The sequence below is a fragment of the Drosophila busckii genome, chromosome 2L, assembly GCF_011750605.1.
Source record: "Drosophila busckii strain San Diego stock center, stock number 13000-0081.31 chromosome 2L, ASM1175060v1, whole genome shotgun sequence".
NCBI classification, from domain to species: Eukaryota; Metazoa; Arthropoda; class Insecta; order Diptera; family Drosophilidae; genus Drosophila; species Drosophila busckii.
In genome coordinates, this window is record NC_046604.1 from 12712426 (window position 1) to 12737107 (window position 24682).

Consider the following 24682-nt stretch of genomic DNA (forward strand, 5'->3'; position numbering starts at 1 on the left):
GACTCAATCTTTAAAAAAGCATCATGTCTTACATTTTAGAACTGAGCTTTTTTGTGCTTTTTGCTAAACAAAATATTATTATCAAGAAGACAATTATAAATAAGCTAGCACTTATAACTAGAAATATCAAATCTGTTAGCTCTATTAAAAACTACAATTGTTTTAATAAAACATTTTTAAAAAATATAAAAAATATAATATACACACTTTAAAACTATTTATTAATTTTTCAAAAATTTAAAATATTATTTTTACAGTGCATATATTAGAAACTAGCGTTAGCGTAATCCAAAGCGCTTCAAATGACTTTGCACTAATTACTTAGCCTCAACTTAGTTAAGATTAGCTCGAAACTGTCTAAAGTACACACTTTAAAATTGTTGTAATAATTTTTAAAAATTATATAGCTAACAAATGAGTTAAAAATGTTGTGCACAAAGCATATTTTTCAGTGTATAAATTAGTAACGTGAGCTAGAGTAAAACAAAGTGCTTCAAATTACAGCAAAATAATTTTTAGCTACTTCGTAGCTAGCAGCAAATGCTTATTAAGGCTAAGCTGTCTAATGCACAACTAAAGTATACACTTTAATAATTTTCTTTTAATTTTAAGCTGCTGATAGAATATCATACGATCTTTATAAATTAGCAACTGTATTTATATGAATATATCTTAGCCTCTCTTTTGTTTGCTATTGCTGCGAATTTAATTAGTTTACTCATCTAACGAGCTTTGCCAATCTAGCACAAATCAAATTCTTTGCAGCAGTTTTAGCTAAATACTGCACTAGTTGCTGCCACTACGTGTGTGGATAACGAGCTGCCAGAACTGGACTCATTAGTAATGTGTCCAGACTTAAGCGAAGTTAGAATTGGGTCAGTGTAAAGTGAAGTGTGAGCTGTGATATTGGCAAACATGCATCATTAGCAATTTAAGCAAGAAACAAATGCAAAAGCTAAAGCTGTAGCTGTTGCTGTAGCTGCAGCTTGGGCTTGAGTTGTAGCCGCTCAAGCTCGAAATTGTTGAACTGGGCAGCAGCAACGTTGAGGTATAAACAACATGGAATGGCTCGTTGCATTTAAATATTAATAAACATGGCGTGCCAAGCAAAATGCGCCAAATGCCGCGCGCATAGCACTCAGCTGTGTATGTGTGTGTGTGCTCGTGTGTGTGTGGCAAGCTACGTGACTTTCATGAGTCAAGCCGCGCTGCCTGCAACCCTCACACACACACACATACACAAAGGTGTTGCCATTTTTGTGTGCTGAACTTTGGCCAAAAGCAACGACACAAAGTCATGCAACTGAAATATATTCCAGCTCAAAATCTTGTTGGGCGCACCTTTATTCTTGTTGTGACTACATCATTAAATCATAGTAGTTGTCCATATATTAAATTAAAAGCAAAAACCAGCTGCAGTCACAGCCAAAGGGTTGGCCCCCGCCCCCCCTCACTTAACAATTGCATCCTGTGTTTTGCTGCAGCGACTGGCGCCAACTGTAAATGACCATATGTAAAGTCTTCGACGCCCATCATGGCTGCAAGACTCTGACGCACACCACAGCAAACAAGTCAGCAGTCTTACCAAAATTAGTCATGTCCACACCAGTTGGCTGGCAAGCGGTCTTAGCTGGGATTATTACAAGCAGCAGAGAAGGGGAGGGAAAAAGCGAGCGAGAGAGATAAGTCTAAAGAACTTAGTGGCTCTAATCAGCAGCTAAGGCACTTAGCACCCATGAGTAAACCTCAATTTAAATATAAAATCAAGTACTGAGACCAATTTAAATATAAACTAAAAGAAGTTCAATTTTAATTCTTCAACTATTCAAAGTTATTGTTCACATTATCATTTGTCTACAAAATAATAATTTATGAATGTTAGCCATGAGCCAATTCCTTTCAAACTTTAAATTCATAGCTGCACTTATCAGCACTTATGCTAGCTAAAGCATGAGTAAGTCTCAATTTAAATATAAATTCAAATGAATTCAAATTCTAATTCCTTACTCTACCACTCTTTAGCTTCTCATACTAACTTTAGGCTTTGTTAGGCACTTAGCTCAGCTAGAAAACATGAGTAAGTCGAATTTAAATATAAAGCCAAAGTATTCAAATTCTTATAGCATTTTTACTTTACAGCTTCAACTGTTTTTTCTCACTTTATCAAATTTAATTGATCAATATGAACTCCAAGCAGTGTTAGCTATGAGCCAATTCCTTTTAAACTTTAACTTCTAATCAGCACTTAGCTTAGTTAAAAAGCATGAGTAAGTCTGATTTAAATATAAAGCCAAATTATTCAAATTCTTATATCATTTTTACCTCACAGCTTCAACTGCTTTTTCTCACTCTAACAAATTTGATTGCTGTTTAAACTAAAGCAGCATTAGCTATGAGCCAATGCCTCTTAAACTTTAAGTTCATAGCTTCTAATCAGCATTTAGCTTAGTTAAAAAGCATAAGTAAGTCTAATTTAAATGTAAAGACAAACGTATGCTAATTATATTCGATTCTACATGCATAATTCTAATATCTAAACCCAATTCATATAGAAATTCAAACGATTTCTACTTCCATTCAATATCTAATTCCAATTCGTATATTAAACAAAGCACTCAAATTCTTATTCCATTTCATACTCTTTACCTTAACTTCGACTACTCCAATTTAATACTTACACTAACTTAAGAAACAGCATTTAGCTTAGTTAGTGTGAGTCTGTTTCTACTAACATAAGTCTGCTTTAAATGCAAGCGCTCAAACTTCATTCCATACCAATATCCTTACTTTAGTTTTAGCTTTAAATGCGCTCTAAGCTATTTTTCACACTAATGTTAGCCTAAACTTATTTAAATGGCCAACAATTATGCGCTTATTAAGACCGTTAGCCAAACACAAACGAAATTCATTAGCTAACTAAACTAATTACTATGTTTAAAGAGCAAAAAACTATTAGAGAGAGAGAGAGCAACAAAAGGTAAAGCTGTAGCTTAGAATGGCATAACAAAGAGCCAAGCAGACAGACAACAGATATGCTGATATATATGTATTGTTGGCTATATATTTTGCCATTTTGCGTGTGTATTGGTCTGGCTTATGACATCATGCCAACTTGTTGAAAGAGCGAGAGCGACTAACTCGGCTAGCACTTGGGGGATATCAATGTGGATTATGGTCTGGGATTTGGAATGACATTTGAATGTGTTTTATACTAAATGCCAATTGACAGGGCTGTCTGTCAGTCTGACTTTACGTAAGTTGCCTGGCAGGCAGGGGGAGGGGTAGGCGACTCTTTCACCTGACACGACACAACATTTGGTCAGTTACCTTTTATGGCTTTTGTATGCTTTTTGGCCATGGCATTGCGCAATCTGTTGGGCTTGGGCTTTGGCTTCAACGCAGGAAGCACAACGGAAGCGCATTAAGCCAAAAAACTAAACTTTTTGCACTTTACGACTGAATGTCGCGCCGTCATATTTGTTTTACAAGCCATTTGGCCTTAGCTGGCAATTTAACGATTCTAACAAGGCCTGCAGTCATTGCCTAATTAGCTTGTCAACATAGCCTACATTTCAGTTTTGGGAGGTGTGTCCACAGCACAAGAATAAAAATCAATATGCAGACCTTTATCATATGCAAATAATATAAACCGACAAAAGCAATTTCACACAGCTTATCTAGCATAGACTTTGTTTCTACCAATATTTTGTTTATATAGCCGCAAGATAATAGCGCGAGGTGGGTGGGGGGCGCACAGCTGGAAAATTTTACGCCACATTGAATAAACATTGCAAGATAAATAGACAAAGCAGCGTAGAGTGAGTTGATGGTGGAGTGAGTTGATTTTAGTGCTTGATCATTCAAGAAAGCGCAGTTTGTCAACAATGAGCCAATGCTTGCTCAACTGTTGTTATATATTTGTTGTTGGTTTAAGCTAAATGCAAGTTTAATGACTTTTTGACATTATTTTGAAGTTTCTAATATAAATGACTTTTTGACATTATTTACAGTTTGAATCATGCAATGCTTGTCAAACTTTTATATATTTCTGCTGTAATTTAAGCTAAATGCAGCTTAAATAACTTTTTGTTGTTAATTTAACAAATGATTCATGCGTTGATTCAGTGCTGCTAAAACTGTATGCTTTATTTTTATTAAATTTTAATGCTGTTCCAGCAAAATTAAATATTTTTGATTGCATAGCATTATTAGCAATGAGCCAGTGCCTTTACAACTTTAAGTTCATAGCATAATTCAGTGCTTGCGCAACTTTAAGTTAAAGTTATTAATTGTAATGCTGCTTTGTTTAAATTTAAGCCATTTATTAGCATTAGCAATAGTCCAATGACTTTAAAAATGTAAGTGCATAGTCATAACTCAATGCTGCTCAAACTGCAAATGAGTTTAAGGCACTTTGCTTTATTAGAGAAAGTTTTGCATATGCTGCCTATAATATTAATAGCATATACATATGTAAGCTAAACTCAATGAACTTAAAACTGTGCTCAATTTACGATTAACTCATTAGGCTTGCCAAACAGGCGCCCGCGTCTTGCTACGTGATCCGCAAACAATAAACATAAATTTAAAGCAAATTATGTTACACACAAAAAAACATTTCACATTTTCTAGATGTTGTCTAAGTGTCGACATAAACATTTCACTCGAGCGTATTTTTTATGGGCCAGAGCATAAAAAGCAAAACCATTGCGACTCATTGTGTAATGTTGGGCGTGTACAAAAGAGTTGCACTTAAAAAACAATAGTTAATGAGCAGCAGACGCGGCTGTGCGGGCGAGCGGACTGAAATTCTCAAAACGTGACAACAACACATGGCGCAGCACTGAAAACATTTAAAACCCAAAACAAAAACTCAGGTAAAAACATTTAGAAACTATGACAGTTCCTGGAAGTTGACACAAGACGGCGCCAGTCAGGCAACACGTGTCCTTTAAACAGGATGTGCCAAATGGCGTAGAAGCTACAACTTTGTCTATCGCTTTTCTCTTGATATTGCTTTAAAGCAATTAATGCCAATCAGTGATAAATGTTATCTATGCATGTGTGTGTGTGTGTATGCGAAATTGCTGCTGCGAAATTGTTGTTGACAATTTAGTTGCCATTGACATTTGAACTTGTGACGCTGATTGAGCTTGAGAGACGCTCAAATATTTTTAGAGCGCCAACGTTACACGTGTAAAGGAATTTAAATAAAAATCAATAAGCCACAAATGCTTATAAGCAATAATAAAATATGCATTAATTTAAATAAATGTTGTAAATAAATTGCTAAACTTTAAAATTTAACACTTGAATTGAATTAGAAAATATTGCAAGCATTTAATAAATATAAATATGCATTTATTTTGCATTTAAAAATTATGTAGAATTTAATAAACAAAAAGTTAATTTAATTTATTTTCTAAATTTATATGCCAAATCAAATTAATCAGTGTGTAATTAAAATAATGAATATTGCAAGCATTTTATAAATATTTGTGCATTTAAAAATTATGTAGAATTTTTGTTTAATTCATTAAGCTTCGAATTCGTTGCATATAAACAAAAAGTTAATTGTATTTATTTTTTAAATTTATATGCCAAAGCAAATTAATCCGTCTGTAATTAAAATAGTGAAAATTGCAAATTTATATAAATTTATGTGCATTTAAAAATTATGTAGAATTTTTATTTAATTCATTAAGCTTCCAATTCGATGCAAATAAACAAAAACTTAATTTTATTTATTTTCTAAATTTATATGCCAAGGCAAATCAATCAAATTAATTTTGTATTAAATTATTTTAAGTATTTATATAAAAAAATTATTATATAAATATTTTATTATTAGAATTAGTTAGAAATGTTTTTCTAGACATTTTTTCAACAGTTTTAAAATCATTTACAATTTTTATTTAATTTTAAATTACACCTGCCAGCCCAAAAACTAAATGCTTGGAATTTATTTTCTAAATTTATTTGCTGCGTATCTTGACGCATGCCGCACATTGCTTGAAAACATTTGTTTTTGTTTTGTTGCGGCTTTTTTTAAATTAAAATACTTGGCGTCTATTTAGGAAATGCAGACAACAAGAGCAAAGATTTTACTTTTACATGTGACTCAGTGACTTTGAATTTTCTATTAGCTATCGCTACGTTATATACGCTATATCTCTATATAAAAAAAAACTAGACGGGCACATCAATTAGTGCGGAGCTGCCCTATCGCATATTGGGAGACTCTCGTTTGCCTATAAATTGCTCAAAATTGCGGCAGCGCTTTGTCATTGAAGCAGCGAAATGGATTGATTGACTGAAAGCTTGATTGCTTGACTGGCTGACTAACTGTTGTGGGTGGCTTTGGCCAAAAGCGACAGCTGGCGACACACCTTGCAACAACAATTGTAATTAGCCACGTTCGAGCAGCAACAAAAACAAAAAGCCAAGCGCACATGCCTTTCGAATTGCAAATAACTGGCCAGTTGCTGTCAAACTGTAAACTGGTTTGCAATTGTAACAGACTCAACAGTCACTACAAAAATTGATTTGATTTTTTTTTAAATTTGTTTTTGTTCATTTTCTATGTTTTTTTTCTCATATTCGCTGCTGAGGCTAATTGACCTTTTGGCTGGCAGAAAATTGAAACTGCGGTTGCCAGCGCTCAAATCGACGCTCAGTTGTTGTTGTTGTTGTCTTGATCACTTGGCTAATTAAAATGAAAGTTGTAGTTTATTTATGTTTTTCGATTTGCAAAGTGAAATTGCCTATTGGCAACTCTCAACAAATTGTTAAATTGTTTTGTAAACTTTGCGCACACACAGAATGCGAGCAACAATAACAACAACAATTCAGTGTCATAGAAAGCAAACGAAAGCGCAACACTTAAGCAAATTATTGTCTGACGCTGGAGACAATGCAAAATGCCAAAGGCAAATTAAACTAATTGAAAATGTGCAATAAAAATGCAGAGATTTTTATTTTTATGCTTTTGCTGTTTTCTCTAGAAGAGAATTGAGCGAAAACAAAGTGAAATTCATTTGCATGTTAATTGCTTTAGTTAGCACAAAGTGCAGTTAGTAAAACAAATTGAAACTGCAAGTTTTTAAATAGCAAAAATATTTGCCCAACAACTCAAACGATCTATGGATTATTTTTTTGTTTAAAAATTAATGTTAAAAATAATACAGCAATACTTTGTTTGCAATAGATTTTTAAATAAATTGAAATGCAAGCTCAAATTTTTTGTATTTCTATTTGAATTTGCTAATTGCTTTTTTTTACACTTTTTATTTAAAAATATATTTTAAATAGGCAATAATATTTTTTTGGCAATGTTCAGATAGCAAAAACATTTGTCTAACATTTTCAAACGCTAATTGATTTTAAGTCTGTTTTGATTAAACTTTTTACACATCTAAAAAGCAAAAATATTTTTTTAAATTTTCTAACGAATATTTTTTTTATTTTTCATTTATGTTTTACCTATTTTGATTTAATTTTGTATTTAAAAAAATATGCAGCAATATTTTTCCTTAATTAAAATATTTTAAAAATTTAGCAGCTCAACAGTTTGAGCCTCAGCCCCAGCCTCATTCCCTTTACACAGTTGTAAGCTCAAGCGCGTTTACATTTATTATTATTTTTTTTTTTTTTTTGCTGTTGATTACATAAGCGCCAAGTTTTTTATAATTTTGCGCTGTCAGTTTTTCTTTAAACAACAACAACAACAAAAGTTGTTCGTTAAACACGAGAACTGCAAACACTTAGCTCAGAGCTCACAGCTCAAATGTTTGTAAATGAAACTCGTTTAAAAATAACAACAATAAAAGCAATAACTACAAGTGTGTAAAGCTGGCATGTAAATTTTTTGTTTGTTAATAGCACAAGTTGGAAAAAAAAAGGAAATATAAAAAAAACTGATGAGCATTAAAAAATATGCGTACTACTAAAGTTTATATGTGTGTGTGTGCGTGTGTTAACTGGTTGTCTAAGCCGAAAAAATTGCGCAAGGCACAGGCTGAGAGTAAAAACAGGTTCGTGCCACAAAATGTGGCAGATAAATCAACAGATGAAGCAGGCGCAGCAGCAGCAGCCAAAGTATTAATTATAAGTCAAATGCCATTGCCATATGCTGCAAAAACAATTTTCAGTGTGTAGTTCTTGTGGCAGGCAGCGGTTGCGCCTCCCTAAAGGCTGCCACAAAACACTTGCAGCTGTTGCAAAGCGGTTGGGAGGGGGGGAGCAGCTGGTCGAGCAAGTATGAAAGTTTTTTCTTACTTTCTGGGTCAATGCATTGAAAACAAAACGCAGCAGCGACAAAAGCCAAACAAACAACTAAAAGCTGCATGCAGCAACAAAACAACAACAAAAGAGGCGCACAAGCTGATTCTTTGCAGTTAGCGATAAGCATCAAGTCTCAAGCATACGTGGCGTATGCGCAATATGGCCAACCACATAGCGCACAGCGCTTGGCCCACAAATTATGATACACATGGCTCAGATTACACACACACACACACACATACATGTGTGCGCGCTCAGTTCAAAGACCGTATTGCAGTTTTCTAAGCTGCTCTGACCCAAATCGAGCGTCGCGCCAGCTTCGCAGCTTGGCCACATTCCTCAGCAGCAGCAGCAGCAGCAACAAAAACTTGCAATTGGCCATTTTACCAATCAAAGCCATTTATATATATTTCGTATTTGCAATACGTCAGCCAATTATGTTAATTGTTAGCTAGGCTCAAATAGTTTGCTAATTAAGCGCGAAATTCAAAATAAAGCGCAAATTAGTTTGTCAACAAATTTTTTTTTTTTTTGTGCACAAGGTTGCTTTTTATATTTTTTAGTTTTTTCGGAATTTTTTTTTTTTTATTATTGATACAGCTGCTTGTAATTTAGGCCGAGAGCTGCTTTATCAAATACAAATATATTTGCTCACATGTGTAGCTAAAGATAAAGCCAACAATTTGCCAATTTTCGTTGCTTGGCGATAAGTTGAGTAAATAATTGAATTCAATGTAGAGCGAAGCGCTAAACGTTAAGAAAGTTATTAAGCCACAATAATTGAGACGGCTCGAGAAAATACTTAAGGCCATAAAAAAAAGTTAATTAACGTGGCTTACGCACAATTCTAAACTGGGTTAACAGTCTGAGCCGCGCTGTAGTCAATTAACGGCTAAAGATTTTAATTATAGAGAAAACTTTTTGCTATGCTTAACGCTTAAATTAGTTTTAAAGTTGAAAAGAAGCTCACTAATATATTTATTATTATTTTTTAATTGATCAAATTTGATACGTTTTGCTTATTAAATATTTATATAGCTTGCTGTTATATAAAATTAAAAATAAAGAATAAAATTGAAGAATTTGGAATTGAGATTTAAAAAGCTTTTGTTTATATGAATTAATTTTAATAAGCATTTAATATATATTATTTTTAAAAATATTAAATAAAATTGAAGATAGTAGAATTGAGATTTAATCAGCTTTTACTTATAAATAAATATTTGTATTTAGCAGCTTAGTATGAATTAATTTTAATAAGCATTTAATATATTTTGAATTATTTTTTAATTGATAAAAATTGAGACGAGCAACAAATAAAATTGAAACACTAATAATTGTAATTTGAACAGCCTTTGTTTATATATAAATATTTTAATTATTTAGCAGCATAGTATGCATTGATTTTAATAATTTTTTAATTGATAAAAATTGAGACGATTTGAATATTAAATATTTATATAGTTTGACGATATATAAAAAATAAGAATATTCATAATAAAGTATGAGATATTAAATAAATATAAAAAAATAAATATTTTTAAACTAAAATTGAAGCTCTATTAAATGTAATTTGAACAGCATTTGTTTATATATAAATATTTAATTATTTAGCATATTATGCATTGATTTTAATAAGCATTTAATGTATTTATTTATTCTATTATATAACAAATAAAAGCATGAACTAAAATGAAAGACACTAAAATTGCAATTTAAACAGCTACTACTTATAAATATTTATAAGCATTTAATTCTAATTCTTTACGTAATTTATTTATAGCTATAACTCGTTTGAAACGCAGTGCAAAGCTAACAAGCAAAATTGTTATTATTATAAACAATAAGCTTGGCACAAAGAAATGCCAAAGGCAAGCGCTGCTAAATAATTATATAAATAAATATTTATATATACTTTTGTTCAAATGACAAGTTTAAATTACTCATATGAATTAAAAGTGAAAAGCAAGGCCCGATGAACTCATCAATTGACAGCTGCGGCAAATGAGAAATAAATACACTTATTTATAAATAAATTAATAGAGCAACATTTGCTTGGAATTCGAGACTGCAGCCAATTTCTGCAGAAATCTATTGTTTATGCATAGCTAAATTGTTGACAAACTTCGCTTCAGTTTACAGTTTACATTTAGCGTTGATTTATATATATAAACAAATTTGGGTCAATAACATTTGGCAACTTCAATGCGTTGCCAGCGAAAAAATAAAACACAAGGCGCCAAGTTCTGTGGCAAAGGCCGCAACAATGGGAAAAAATAAACCGCAAAAATAATTGCAACAAAAATAAATTGCAAACGAAAAAAAAAGCGCAGCATTAATTAAAAAACAATTGAAATGCAACTGCAAATTGCGCATAATTATGCGTAAACCATAAACAATATGCGTATATAAATAAAAAATAAAGCGAAAGCGTAACAAATTTGTCATAAATAACTTTTACTTTTTGTAAGTTAACGAAATTCTTTTCAACATTTGTTTATATTGTGTGCTAAACATTTCATAATTATTTAAATGTTGCGTGGGCCCTCAGCGCTGATTTCGCCATCGTGCCACGCCCCTCCCAACCACTACTTATGGGGGCCCCAGACCACTTTATTTGTCAACAGTTGACACACGCGCCGCTGTCGCAATTTTGTCAGCCCACAATTTGTCTCAAAGCAACTTTTCCAGCCATAGTTAAAATATTCTGAGCTCTATTTTTAGCTGTCGCGTCTGCTGCTGCTGCTTGTTTTATATATGCAGCTCTTATAATTGTTTAATAATATAAACTAATAAAGCTATCAGCTTTAAAGGTCGTCGGCGGCGACTGACAAACAAATAAGATAAGATATGAGCGCAGAAAAAGTGAAAATTTCAACACAAAGCAATTCTTGCAGTTAAAACTTGCACTTGGCAGTTGCGCCTAGATCTAGATAATCGAAGCTAATGCAAGCTATATAGTATGAGTCAACAAGCAATAAAATGTAGTATTTTATATGCTGCTTTGCTATAGAAATGTTTTAAATTAGTTTAAAATTTATTGCTGCATTTTTTTTTTAACTGTGCTCAAGCTACAAATCTAAAATTTATTATTTAATAATGCATATGCATATATTTTTTTAAATTTATTTAGCATTAAAATATACTTAATAAACATTTTAGCTAGCTTTAAAATTATGTTATAAGTATTTGAAAATAAATTGAAATTTTTATGTGCTAATTTATGAACTTTTCTCATGTTAGAAATCTAAAATTCATTAAATGCATGCGTATATATTTTTTAAAATTTATTTATTTATTTATTATTTAAATTTACTTATTTAACACGTATACTAAAAAGCTTTAAAATTTTGATATTTTTTAAATTAAAGTAAAATTTTTAAAAGCATATCTAGAAATCTTCAATCTATTAAATAATTTTTTTTTCATTTAGCATTTAAAAATATTATTCTAACTTTTTTTTATATAGAAAAATTAAATTAGTATTATTTTTTCCTCAGATTTGCTGCTGCTTCTAGAATTTTTTTTGAAATTATTTGCATATTTAACTAAAATTGCTCTATGTATTAAACATTTTTCATACAAAAATATTTTACACATTTTCAAACTAACTTATTTATTTGTTAAATTATATTTATGCTTCTAAAATTTTTTTTAATTAATTTTTAATTATTTGTTACATTTTGCTTACATTTTCTTTATTAAATATTTTTCTTCATTCAAAAATTTAGACTCTCCAACTTTTATTATTATTATTATTTATTTATTATACTTTTATCTAATCTGCTCATCTGCTTAGACTCTGTGGCAATCAACGCAGACACAAAAATTCAAGGCAAACCTTTCTTATAAAGATAGCGCTTTATCTTCAAAGATATATCGTGACAGTCTTTGGGGTTCGCTTATCTGCTGAGTCTACACGTTTGCCTGATAAGTGAATTGCATTTGTTTGTTAAAGTTATGGCTTGCCTCACTCTGGGCCACGTTAAGGTAGCTACCACGTTAAGGTACACGCAGCAGCAGCAACATTTGCAACGGTTGCTTGTTTAATTAATAGCGCAATGTTTATGGCACTAACAAAATACCCACACTACGAAAATGAAAAAAAAAAAAAAAGAATTGTTGTCATTGTTTACTATATAGCTAGCATATATATATATATAAACGCAATTTCTTTGCCCAGGCAGCAACAATGACGGACTCGGGCGCAAGTCGAGGCACAGGCAACGGCAACTGTTGTCAATGCCGCGTCAGCCAGCAACAGCAGCAGCAGCAACCATTACACAACAGCAACAGCAACACAAACAAATTACAAGCCTAGTCGCAGTTGCTGCTGCTGTTGTTGCTGCTGTTGTTGTTGTCAACGGGTTGGTTTTCATGCTTTTAATGCCGCATTGTCATCACATTTTGTTCCACCGCTAACAATCGCACTTACAATATCTGAGTATGGACGCCAGCGAGACAATTGTCTGTCTGTCTAGCAGTTTATGTGCTATGAACAACAAAAAAAAAAAAGAGCCTTGGAAGTGAAGCTGGCTGGCGATTAAAGCAGCCACAAGCAAAAGTATCTATGCGCAGCTTTAAGTTTGTAGCTTAATGGGTAAGTTGGCTAAGCAAGCGATTGTTCTAGGAAATATATATGCCAAAAATTGACAAAATAAGTAATAAACAAAATTATTTATTAAACTTATTAACATGCGTGTTAAGTTTTAGTTCGCTAGCTGCTAACATTTTTATTATTACATTTAAATAGAATTTTGCATTACAAAATATTTGCTGTAAAAATATTTGATTCTAAATTGCTTGGTATATTTTTAAAATTTAGAAGGACAACATTTGCTACTTTTGTCTAGCTTTGAAATTATTATTATATTTATTTTATTACATTTTATTGTATTACAAAAATATTGCTCAAGCAACATTTAAGACTCTAAATTACTTATTATATTTTTTACTTTTTTATTTATGGCAGCGCAAATTATTATTTATTATTTTTAGCAGGCTGCAAGACCAAAATTTTTTTTTTTTTATACACAGTTAGTTAAATTTAAGCGCTTAGTTGTTATTTTGCATTAACAAATATTTGCTTAAGCAACATTTGACTTTAAATTAATATTTGTATATTTTCTAGTTTTTTTTTATGCAGCGAATATTTATTTATTATTTTTTTGATAGCTTGAGAAATATTTGACTTTTAATTTCTTGTATATTTTCTAGTTTTTTATTCATTGCAGCGCAAATTATTATTTATAATTTTTTTAGCTTGAGAAAATTCAAATTTCCTGTTCATATTTTCTAGGATTTTAATAAGTGCAGCAGTGCAAAATTTTCTATTTTTTATCCACAGTGCAATAGTTAAATTTAAGCGCATAATTACTATTTTGCATTAAAAAATATTTGCTAAAGCAACATTTTATTTGAAATTTCTTTCTGTATATTTTCTAATTTTTTTTCTATGCAGTGCAGCATTTCAAATTATTATTTATTATTTTTAGAGTTGAATGCTTTGTTGCCTCGTCGCTTAATTAGCTTTAATATATATATTTTATATATGTATTTAATTTATTTTTACTGCTTTACTTTTTTCTGCTTTTTTGGTTCTAATCATTTGCCTGTATCTAACAAATTTGTTGTTTTAGCTTAGCAGCTCTCAGTTGCAATCCATCAACAGCTACAGCTCTAAACTGAAGTTCTGCTCTTTTGTCTGTCTGTCTGTCTGACCACAAAAATAACTCGAACCTTATCTTGTTTTTACCTAACCAAGCAGCCCTTGAATGATGTTGTCGATTCTATTTACAGCAGCCCATGAGCTGCTATTGGGCTGTTTACTTTTTACAAGCTGTCAATGATACTTTCCATTTTTCAAACTAACCGAACAAGCAAACAAAGTAAACATATGGGCAACGTTATCTTACGGTTTATCTATAGAGACTTCTACCTGTGCAGTGCCAGCTCTTTAATCAGTCTGGCCTGCCTGACAAATGCATAATAATTATATAAAAAAAAACTGCCTATAGCTATTCAATATCCGCTGGAAGTGCAGCCTGCCAGAAAGGAAGAGTACGCTTGGCTATGAATCACTAACTAACTAAAGCGATACACAATGAGCTGCTGCTGCTGCTTTTTGTTGTTAATCGTTTCAACATTATGCAAGACACGCGCTGCTTGCAACTTCAACTGCAATAATAATTGAGTGAGCCTAGGGGGGGGCGGGGTGAACGCAGTTCCATTTAAGGGCAAGCGCGACAATATTTAAGTTATAAAAAGCGAAAGCGTTAAGACCTTGATGCAGGTTTTTCAACTTTGCGGCGTCGGCTGCTGTGGCCAAGTTACAAGCTTAACATAAAGTTAGAATCAGCTGATAGCGAAAGTTTTTTGCTGCCATTTACAAAATTTATAAAAATGCGTAGCTTGCTTTACATTTTTTTGTTAGATAAGCTTTTATTTAATTACACGCAGCTCTAAATTTGTATAGCTGATAAGCTTTGACTTAAACTTAATTAGAGCGTGCAAGGGCTTTTAAGTCGAAAATTGCTTTGGCGAAAGTTGGCCAAGCCATAATCTTTATTAACAATTTTTTGTTTGTTGCTTTCGCTCTGCTGATTTATGTGTCAATTGTGGTTGCTTCTCTGCGTTTTGTTTTGGTTTTTCCAATCACTTTTCTTAACTGAATTGACTGTCTGAAATTCTTTGTTGCTCGCTCGCTCGCTGCGCTAACAAAAGGTCAAACAGTTTTCCAAGCAGCTGAGGCATTAAATTACAGCTACTTATGTTTGTTTGTGTGTGTGTGTTATCAGTTTTAGCTTTAGAAAATTTAAATTGAGCAACTTGAAAAGCTGTAAATATAAAAATTTAAATTAAGTTGCTGTCAATAGATAAAGTTGTTGACAGCTTGGGGCTTAGCTACAAAGCTAGACAGTGACTGCTAGACTGTTGTTCCTTTGCTTGCAGCTGCTGTCAAACTGTTTGTCTGATCAACGCTTAGCGCAATGCTTGCCAAACTTTAATGCAGCAAGGATATCAAAGGTACAGGCTTGTACTATATGTTTGTTGTACTAATATTTTGAATCTGTGCGTGTTCTATTAATATTTTGTGAAATTAGCAAATGCTACTAAACTGTTGTTCAATTAATATGCGTCCAACTAGCATGCTGTCAGAACTGTCTAATTCTGATTTAAGGGTGTTAATCTCAATGTGCACAAATCCGCACAACCTGAGAAATTTACATTTTTGCAGAGAACTTCCAGCTATTTTTTGTATTTTAGTGACGGAATTTTTTCAAAATTTAGCTTCTAAAAATAGATACTCAATTACTAAATAATATAAAAAACAATTTTTTTACAACAATAGTCCGTACTTTGACCAGGTGCAGCTGTATGTTAAAGTGGTCCGATCTTGATTTTTGAACTTTTTTTTTGGTCAATATATCAAAAGCGTTATAAAACGCACAACTGCTTTGCCTTTTAATATTATGATTACACACAAAACTTGTAAGTTTGGTCCTGATCGCTTAAAAAACAACGAATTTACATACCCTAAAAAATTAAAAATGTTGTGCCTTGATTCTGATCTCAGCAACACCTACGCTTGCTAAACTGTCAAACTCAAGCAACTCCTACGCTGCGACATTCAAACTGTAACATGTTTGTGACTAAGCTGAGCGAGTAAGAGAGAGCGAGAGAGAGCGGCAGGCAAGCAGTGTTGCCAATTACTACGCCCAAATTGCATTTAATTAATGAAATTGTAACGCCAACGTACAACACACCTGGTAATGGCAAATAAAATGGAATCTTACCTCTCTAGCATTATTGTTGTTGTTGTTTATATTGTTATGGTGATATTGTTGTTGTTGCTGCGCATGACTGTTGTTGTTGTTATGATTGTTGTTGTTGCTGCTGCTATGTGTTGTTGTTGTACCCGACGACGATGACGACGACATTCGCGATCCGGGCAGATCGCGCCATCTTAACACCCCCATGACCGCCTGTCGCACCCAACGTCGCTCAGCGCCTTCGTTATTATAAAATGCCACCTTCGCTACTCAGGGCTACTCAAGTTGCTGCCTCTTATTGTTGTTGTTGTTGTAGCTTGGCTTACTTAAGCTACAATTGCAGTTATTGTTGCTTGCATTTGCCTTTGTTGCTGTTATAATTGTTATAATTCTTTTGTTTAACAGTTTTTGATTTTTGAGCAAGCTTAAGCCTGACGCTGCTGACTTTGTTGTTGTTTTTGTTGCTGTTCGACTTGTTTGACGAGTTTTTTTTTGGTCAACAACGCGCACTAAAAAACTTTCGCAGCAGCCGCGCAGCAAATTTTGTGTTTTTTGACTTTTTATGCAAATATTTTTAGCCGCCACACATAAAAATTTCTAAGCAAATATAATTTCACTTTACATTCAAAAATTTTTGTTATAAATTGTGCGTCTTACACACACGCACACACATGTAAACACACGCAAGTATAAATATAAATATACTTGTTGTTGTTGTTTTTTTGAAATTATTTAAACTGCTGCATGGAGCTGCGGCGGCAACTGCAGTTGGTATCGTTGCATTTGTTGTTGTTGCGTTTTAAAAATAACTCGAGTGCGTGTTTATTTTCGTTTGAAAAACGCAGCGTAACAGCAGCAATCACAATTCTTTAACACAATTATGACAAATTAAAAAACTGTTATTTATTTGTTTTAAGTAAAGCACATTTTGTAAATGCTTTAAATATTTTTTTGAAACAAAACGACACTTTTCATTTAAACAGCCGCGCGCACGTCTGTTTAGTTCAGCGTTTTAAAAAAGTGTCTTTGAAATTGAACCGAAGTTCGGCGGTTCGAGTTAGCATCAAACTTGGCGCGAGTGAGTGCGCGCGATGCTCGCAGACTGTTAGAGCGAGCGCAACGTGTTCGAACTCCAATATGCGTCGCAGTGCTGCTCACTTTTAAACGACTTAGCTGAGCGCCAAAGTTAACGCACTTAATATTAAATGCAAACTGCATGTTTAAATATGTAACGCACATTTTTCAAGTTAATACTGCTGACTTTTAATTAAAATTAATGATTTTGTTGCTTATTGTCAGCGCACTGCGCTTGTTTGCCGCTGCAACGTGAAGTTGGCAGCACTGCTAGCTATTGACCGACCGCCACAATTGAAATGAGCGCAACAGTGAGAGAGCGAGCGCAAGTGTGGCGCCAGTTTGAATTTATTTGCGCTGCTTATCTTCCACAGACATTTTGCGCCTAATTTGTTGATAAATAATTAAAAATCAAAGCTTGCTGTTTACTTTTGATATGAGCGCAATTAGTTTTAGCAACAAATGCCTGTCAACAAGTAATAACAAAGACGTGCGACCCTCACAGCTGTAAATATTACAAGCCCAAGTGGATAAGACTTTTGGTGTGTGTTTTGTTTATTTTGTGGGGCATGGCAAGTTTACATGAAACACAGCCGCTAAGCAAACAACAATTTTTGTATGCACACGACCTTGGCATTCAAGCTTAATAAAGCGGGGTGACAAATAATATCAAGAAAGAGCCGAGAGTGTAAGGCAAACTAAATTTGCAAAATCATAAAAATTGCAAACGCATTATTAAACACGTTCTAGTGTGTGCAGCTGTTGTTATTTTTATTATTACTTTTTAGAGCCGAAGAGCTGCTGAGGGGGGCTGCGCTGGCGGTTTGCCGCAAGCAGTGAGTAAGTTTTACATTAGTTATTTATTTATTATTTTTTTTTTTAAATATGTAACAAGCCCGCATTTGAAGCTTGAACTTTTGCTTGTGGCTTCAGCTAAAGATTAAAGAGGCAATCAACAATGAAACCAACGAAGCAGCAACTTGCTAAACAAACACAAGCTAAATGAGTAGAGTGTGAGGTGGGGGAGGGGTGGGACTGGCAACTAGACAGCGCCCAGGTAACGTGGCCCTGAGCCACGAAAACTTTAACATGTCAGTTTCAAGGCAGCAAAACAACAAGAAATTAAAATCTTTGTTGCATTGTTTTATGCAGGTTGCAAGCGAAAGAGACAGAGACAGAGAATGTGGTGGAAATTAAAAAGCCACAAGTGACTGCAGCCCAAGTTTAGAGTCTGCATCGTTTTCTTTTTCGGCGTAACGGCAAAAAAAAAGATTTCCAAACTGACTGACGACCTCTCAAGTGTTGGGAGAGCGAAGGCGAGAGAGCGCCCCTAGACATGCAACAAGCGGAAAATAATTATAAAAATTTATTTTTAAGTGCAACACGTGAAGCAAGACGTGGTGGCAGCAAACCGAGCGGCAGATAGATAGTTAGATAGTTCAGTTCATATGCAGCGGCGGTTCCTCAATTAAGATCTTTTTATGACCTCTCTATAAAAAGTGGCATCATTAATGTTTTTACGTATGTAACCCACTGAAATAATTATGCAAACTACTTAGACAAAGGCGAACAACAGTTTAAAAGAGTTCAAGATTGAAAAAAGAAAAACAATTTAATTGCAAGAACTTTATATGCAAAGCAAGGAAATAGATTGTAAAATATTTGAAATCTAAGACTGAAAGCTATGTGCATAATTTATTTAAGACTAACGTACTTAAAGTTTTTTTTTAAGCAGAAAAATTAAATCAAATATAATAGTATTTTTTTAATTCAAACAGCTCAATTTAATATGCATATTTTATATAAAAATAAATAAATATGACAAAGTATAAATACCAAAATTGTTATTGCTTGGAATTAATTTAGAACCTTATAAAAAATAAATATTTAAAAAAATATAAAAAGAGATTTAAATCATCTATCATCTGCATGTTTTATTTAACATATTTTTAAATATTTATTTTTAAATTTGTGTATGCTCAGAAATAATTTAGAACTTTATATAAACACGCATTTTATTATAGATTATATTTTTTAATTCAGCAAACTATTTATTTGAATTTCTTTTGTGGCAAATTAAGCTTTTGTTATTAATATTTGCTTTAAATCAACTGCAGCCACCTCAAGCTTAAATTTCATAGAGTAGCTAAGCACAGCTACTGCTTAAATTTGTTGCTGTTATTTTTTTAGCTTGTTGTTCTGCTCATTTTGAACTCGTATCTGTCTCTGCTATCTGCACTCGAGATAAACATCGCACATTTTGTGGTTTAGAATTCATGTGCATATATAAGTGTGTGTGTGTGTGTGTGTGTGTGTTGTTGCATGTGAATGCGGCTCATTTTCATGCAACTGCAAATTGACGACTGTGGGAGTAGCAAAAGACAGAGAGAGTGAGAGAGAGAAAGAGAGCGAGAAATGAATGCAGCAGACGAAAAACTTTGGAAGGAACTGACGACGACCATGGCAATTAACAACTTCAACGTTCGCTGCAGACAAATTGCAAAGCGGCGCAATGAAAAATATCAGTGTGTGTGTGTGTGTATGTGTGTTGCATGTGGCAAAAAGGTAGATAAAGGTAGCGTGAAAAATATGCAAGAAAATCTAGCGAAAAAAAATATAAAGGCATATAAAATTTTTTATATGTGGAGTGGGGCATGCTGTGTGGCATAAATTTTAGCGGCTTTTTGGCGTATCTCGCTCGCTTGCGCAGCTGCCTGCCCCTGGGGCCAGGGCAAAGACAATGGAGCGAGCCAAAATACACGCTTTGGGCCTAATTAGGCGCCACAGCAGCTGCGACTGACTAAGCTGCAGGAAATGGAAACGAATTGGAGGCGCAAAAACAAGGATCAGGCGCGGATAGCAGCGCATAGTTTATTAGCCTGAAAGTATGCAATAGCTAAAGCGTGTGCAAATGCGGCAAGCGCCACGTGCCAGGCAAGCGACAGTTTGACAAGCGCTATATGCATGCATTTCGCACGTTTACAGTTTGAGTGTCACTGCCTTTTGCTTATAAATTCAATTTTACAACTTGTGCAAACATAATTTGTTGCTTAGTGGGCGCTGCCACTTCAACTTCAACCTAGTTTGCCAATTGCCCGAGCTAAAGTCGAGACAAACCCGCATACAACTTTTTTTAAAAGGCTTGCTCTCAATTTTTCCCAAGCTCTCGCTCCCTTTTTGGCCAAACGTCTTGCGCCCGCATTTTTTTCAACAGCAAACAAAAAGCACTAGAGGGGAGAAGTGAGGTGAGGGGTGCACTAAAGTGGCAACGCTTGAAAGCTAAAGCGCCTTGCAGCACGTTGCAAGTTTATTTTTTTTTTAGAAAGCAAAGTTTGCAGCAAAAATTTCCTTGAGCAAACTAAATTAAAATGTCTTGAGCTGCAGCGCAAAGTTAGAAGTGAGGGGTAGGGAGTACAAAAGTAACAATTATTAAGTGGATTATGCGCTGTTAGTATGTTAAATGAAAATTGTGATTGATAAGGGTTCAAGTCCTTTCATGTAAATCGCAGCTTAAGAAAAAGGTTACCAAGGAGTAAACGTAAATAAATATTTGCTTATTTATTTACATGCAATAAAAATAAATAATAGATTAGCTAACAGCAGCTAGAACTAGCAAGCTAAGCCAAACAACTTGCAAATAAATAAAGAATTAAACTTTGCAAAAAATTACAATAAAAATAATTAACAATTTTTGTTTTTATTTAATTAAAAAAAACAAAAGCAACATTAAACATTTTATAAATGTTTTGCTTGCACAACTTTCTTAATTTTTGCTGCTTACGCTATTAGCGCCATCTGCCGCTTATATGTGCAACTAAGCATGGCGCTATCTAGCGACTGGTGTCTGCACTTACTAAAGACTTTCTTTGCTTGCTCAACATGAACAACAGAGGGCGCGCTTGTGGCAACGAACGCTAGCGATGCTTAGAACAAATTGAAAACCAATAAGAAAATTTGAGTTAAAAATTCTAATAAAAATGCTGCTATTGTAAAAAATGTACGCGCAATTTTTGCTTATTTTTTTTATATTTTTAAGTGCGTTAAAAATTGCTAAAAAATAATTTATAAAGGAATTATTAAGACACACCTAAGCAGCTGTCAAGGCAGCTGAAAAACAATTTGATAAAAAGCAGTAAAAGCAGCAACAAATGCGCGTCACAGTTAGTTAATCAAGTAGAGAGAGAGAGAGAGAGAGAGTGAGGGAGGAAGAGCGGAAGAGCTGGCGGCTTTGTAATCCCTGACAGTTTCACATTGAGCATAAAATTCACATGACACCCGCAACCAAAACTGAAAAAGAAACAAACACACACACACACACACACACACACATATGTGTATGTGTGCATACGCTAAAAGAATAATGCGCATTTCTATTAAATTTATACAAGAGAAACCAGCAAACAAAGCGCAGCTTATGTCAAATTATAAGACTACAGCTGTTTTTAAAGGTGGCGCACCCAGGAGTTAAAAACGTAGAGTGTGGTGGAGAGCGGGTTGCGGGGGTTGCATTGTGCCCAATCTGGTCAATTTGTGACTTGCACATAACATAGCTTTGGTAGTTGTTATTACTGTTGTTATTGTTGCTGTTGTTGTTGTTATCCCATTTGCCATTTTTATGAGGCTATAAAAATTTTTATACTTTCGCTGCGCTGCGCTTGCAATGGGTTTATGGGTCAACTAGGGTTTTCACTGTAGTTAGATTAGTGGAGCAAACGCCTCGACATATGTCCGGGGACAACACAATGGCAATAGACAGAAAGACACTACGAGAGACTGTTGAATAGACAGACAGAGGCAATCACAATGTGCAGTTTGTTGTCGCAGGTCAGTGAACCAAACACCCTCAAAGTTGTCTAGCTGGGGAGATGTGTTGGGGTGGGTGTGGGTGTGTGGCTTTGGTATGCAAGCTGATGTCATTGCCAGTAGGTGCTAAAGATGCTAAACCAAGCAGAGAGCAGCGCCTGTGTTTGCACTTCAAGCCAAGCGCATAAATGAAATGAATTGTCTAATGAAAATAGCACACAAATCTCAATCAAATTGAGAGCAGCTAAATAAAATATAAATATGAGAAATTGTATAAATATCTTGCTTTAATTTCTACGAATTTTAACTTGTATAAAACAATGCAAATTAAATCAAGTGTTCAATGAAAATAGCATAAAATTCTGAATTAAATTGAGAGCAGTTAAATAAAATATAAAGCTGAGAAATTCTAGTAGAATTAGCTCCCTTTTAAAATTATGCAAATAGCAAGAAAATCAAATCAAATTGAGAGAGTGAGGTAGAGACAGCTAAATGGAGCAGCTAAACTAAGTGAAAACTAAACTTCAAAATCTTAGAAATTATAGCAAACTGTACAAATATTTTACTTTAAATACTTTCTTAATTTGCACTTGGCTAAAGTCCAGTGTTGCTATGCTGGCTTTTTCCCAATTGGCATCTAAGGCTTCTATTGATATTCATTCAAGGGGCATATTCAGCTCGATTTATCTCTATAAATATTCATTCTGTACTGCAATTCATACTGGTATCTTAACTGGAAAAGTCTTTTGTTTAATTAAGTTTTCTTCACACAGAAGTTTTTCCGGCTTGCATTTGCTCAAAGTCCTAATCAAATTTCCTGTAGCAAAATCCCAAAGAATTCTACTAGAAAATACTGTAGTCTTAATTGATGAAGAGTAAATTTATAATTTAAATGATTTCAATATAATTTTTTTGGTAATATCTATTAGCATTGATTATTTGCTTTTATAATAGCAGCATTAATTATGGAATTCGCTGCTTATTAGGCAACCACTTCAACTGACTTTAGTTAACCCTCAGCCATATCATTTATCATTCCTTTTAGTTATATCGTTTGTTGAACTCACCTGTGAGAAATAAGCTGGAAGCACACAACGCTGATCGTCTAGCCGTGAGCACTGTACACGTTCCAGCAGCTCAAACAGATCCTGTGTTGCGCCACGCAAGTGTTCGGGACTGTGTGTGATGGTGTTGGCACTGCCTGGAGCACCTGGCTGTTGCTTCTGTGTGCCACCGCCTGCCATGAAAGCATGCTGGCGTCTGCAAATGAAACAAAGAGACAGGAAATAGTTTAATCATAGTGCACGCAATAAACTAATCACTAACTTTTGTTGGCGTGTGCGCAGCGAAGCCAAAAACACAAAGTCAAAGCACTTGGCATTGTCACAGAGGCGGTTGCAAGTCGCTTCATGCTTGAGCGCCAAAAGTAAAACCTCAACCTCAACCGAAAGCAAATGCAATTGACTGCGCAAACTCGAGTGGACTAAAAGGGTTTTGCACATTGACTTATGGCAAACTGAACACAAGTGGCTGCCACTTGGACTCTTGGAAGTCGAGTCAGTCAGTCGAACAGCAAGGCAAGGGGTTAATAAATAAAAAGAAGTAGCTCGGCAGCATTTAAGTCTAGCATGCGTAACAAAAAGAAAGTGCAGCTCAAGAAGGGAGTTGACAGCAATCAAAAATCATTAATCAAGCTAGAAAACTTATGTAAAGAGTTGACAGCGCAAGTAAATGAAATAAATGAACTGCAAGCAATGAATTTTAATTAACAAACGTAGCTAAGATTCGAGCTGCTTAAAAGATCATTTATATAGACGAAGTCGCAACGATTTTATCCTTTCGGAAGAGCTTAACTCAATTCTATGCCCACAATTCGCAACAATTGACTCTAAAGTATTCATAAATTATTCTTGAAGTCTGTTTCGCGCTGCTTAAAAGTTAATTCATATAGTCGCTGTCGAAGTTCATCCAAAAGGATAAACCCACAAAATGTCTCTGCTCACAATTGCAACATCAACAATTCAAGTGTGGGCTTTGACTCAAAAGGATTCTTAAACTTCAACTTGAGTATTTCCTCTTTTTGGTTATTCCTTTTGGAATATTTTTGGTTTTTTGCCACTTGAACATTTTTTTGCCAATTTTTCTCTCTCTCTCTCTCACGCATGAACAGAACGGACAGCAGGAAACAGAATTATGAGTATGCACTTCAAAATATACGCAGTGCACTTCAAAAGCTATGTTATATTTTTTTTCTCAGCTCATGTTTATTGTCACTTTTATTTTTTTGCACTCTTATATTTTTTTGTTGTTCTCATCTTTAGGGCATTTCGGAAGTTATGAGCGGCGTGTTGTTGCAACAGCCGCCAGCTCTGTTGACAGAGAGAGCGAGGGCGAGTTCGTGAGGATGTTTTTATTGTTGTTACGTGTCTGTGGCAGCAGCAGCAGCTGCAATTTTGTTTGCTCCACATGCTCCCAAAAAGAAAAATCTCTCTCTTAGTTGTTGTTGTTATTTTTAAACAATTTGTTGCTTAAGCAGCCGCTGCTGCACATAAATTAACACCTACACGACTTGACATACATACAGCGACTGAAAAGCATAAACTGCTGACAGTTATGGGAAAAGGATACGCAAGGTCCTGCCCTGTGCTCATAATCTACAGCAGAGTCACGTGTGTTGATAGTTTTTAAAGTGCAGACGAAGTGGAGTGCAAGTGAAAGAGAAATTTAGGATTAGCTGCTAACCCGTTGGG

At 34.1% G+C, this 24682-nt stretch overlaps 1 protein-coding gene across 3 annotated transcripts in view; it reads right to left on the reverse strand.

The window, feature by feature from the left end:
- Positions 1-24682, reverse strand: part of LOC108607550 (rap1 GTPase-activating protein 1) — a 91930-nt gene that overhangs the window by 21308 nt on the left and 45940 nt on the right. For all 3 annotated transcript variants that reach the window (XM_017998440.2, XM_017998438.2, XM_017998439.2), the window contains exon 2: positions 23000-23192. In XM_017998440.2, coding sequence (XP_017853929.1) covers positions 23000-23176 — 177 coding nt within the window. In that variant the 5' untranslated portion in view covers positions 23177-23192. The remainder of the gene's footprint in view (positions 1-22999; positions 23193-24682) is intronic.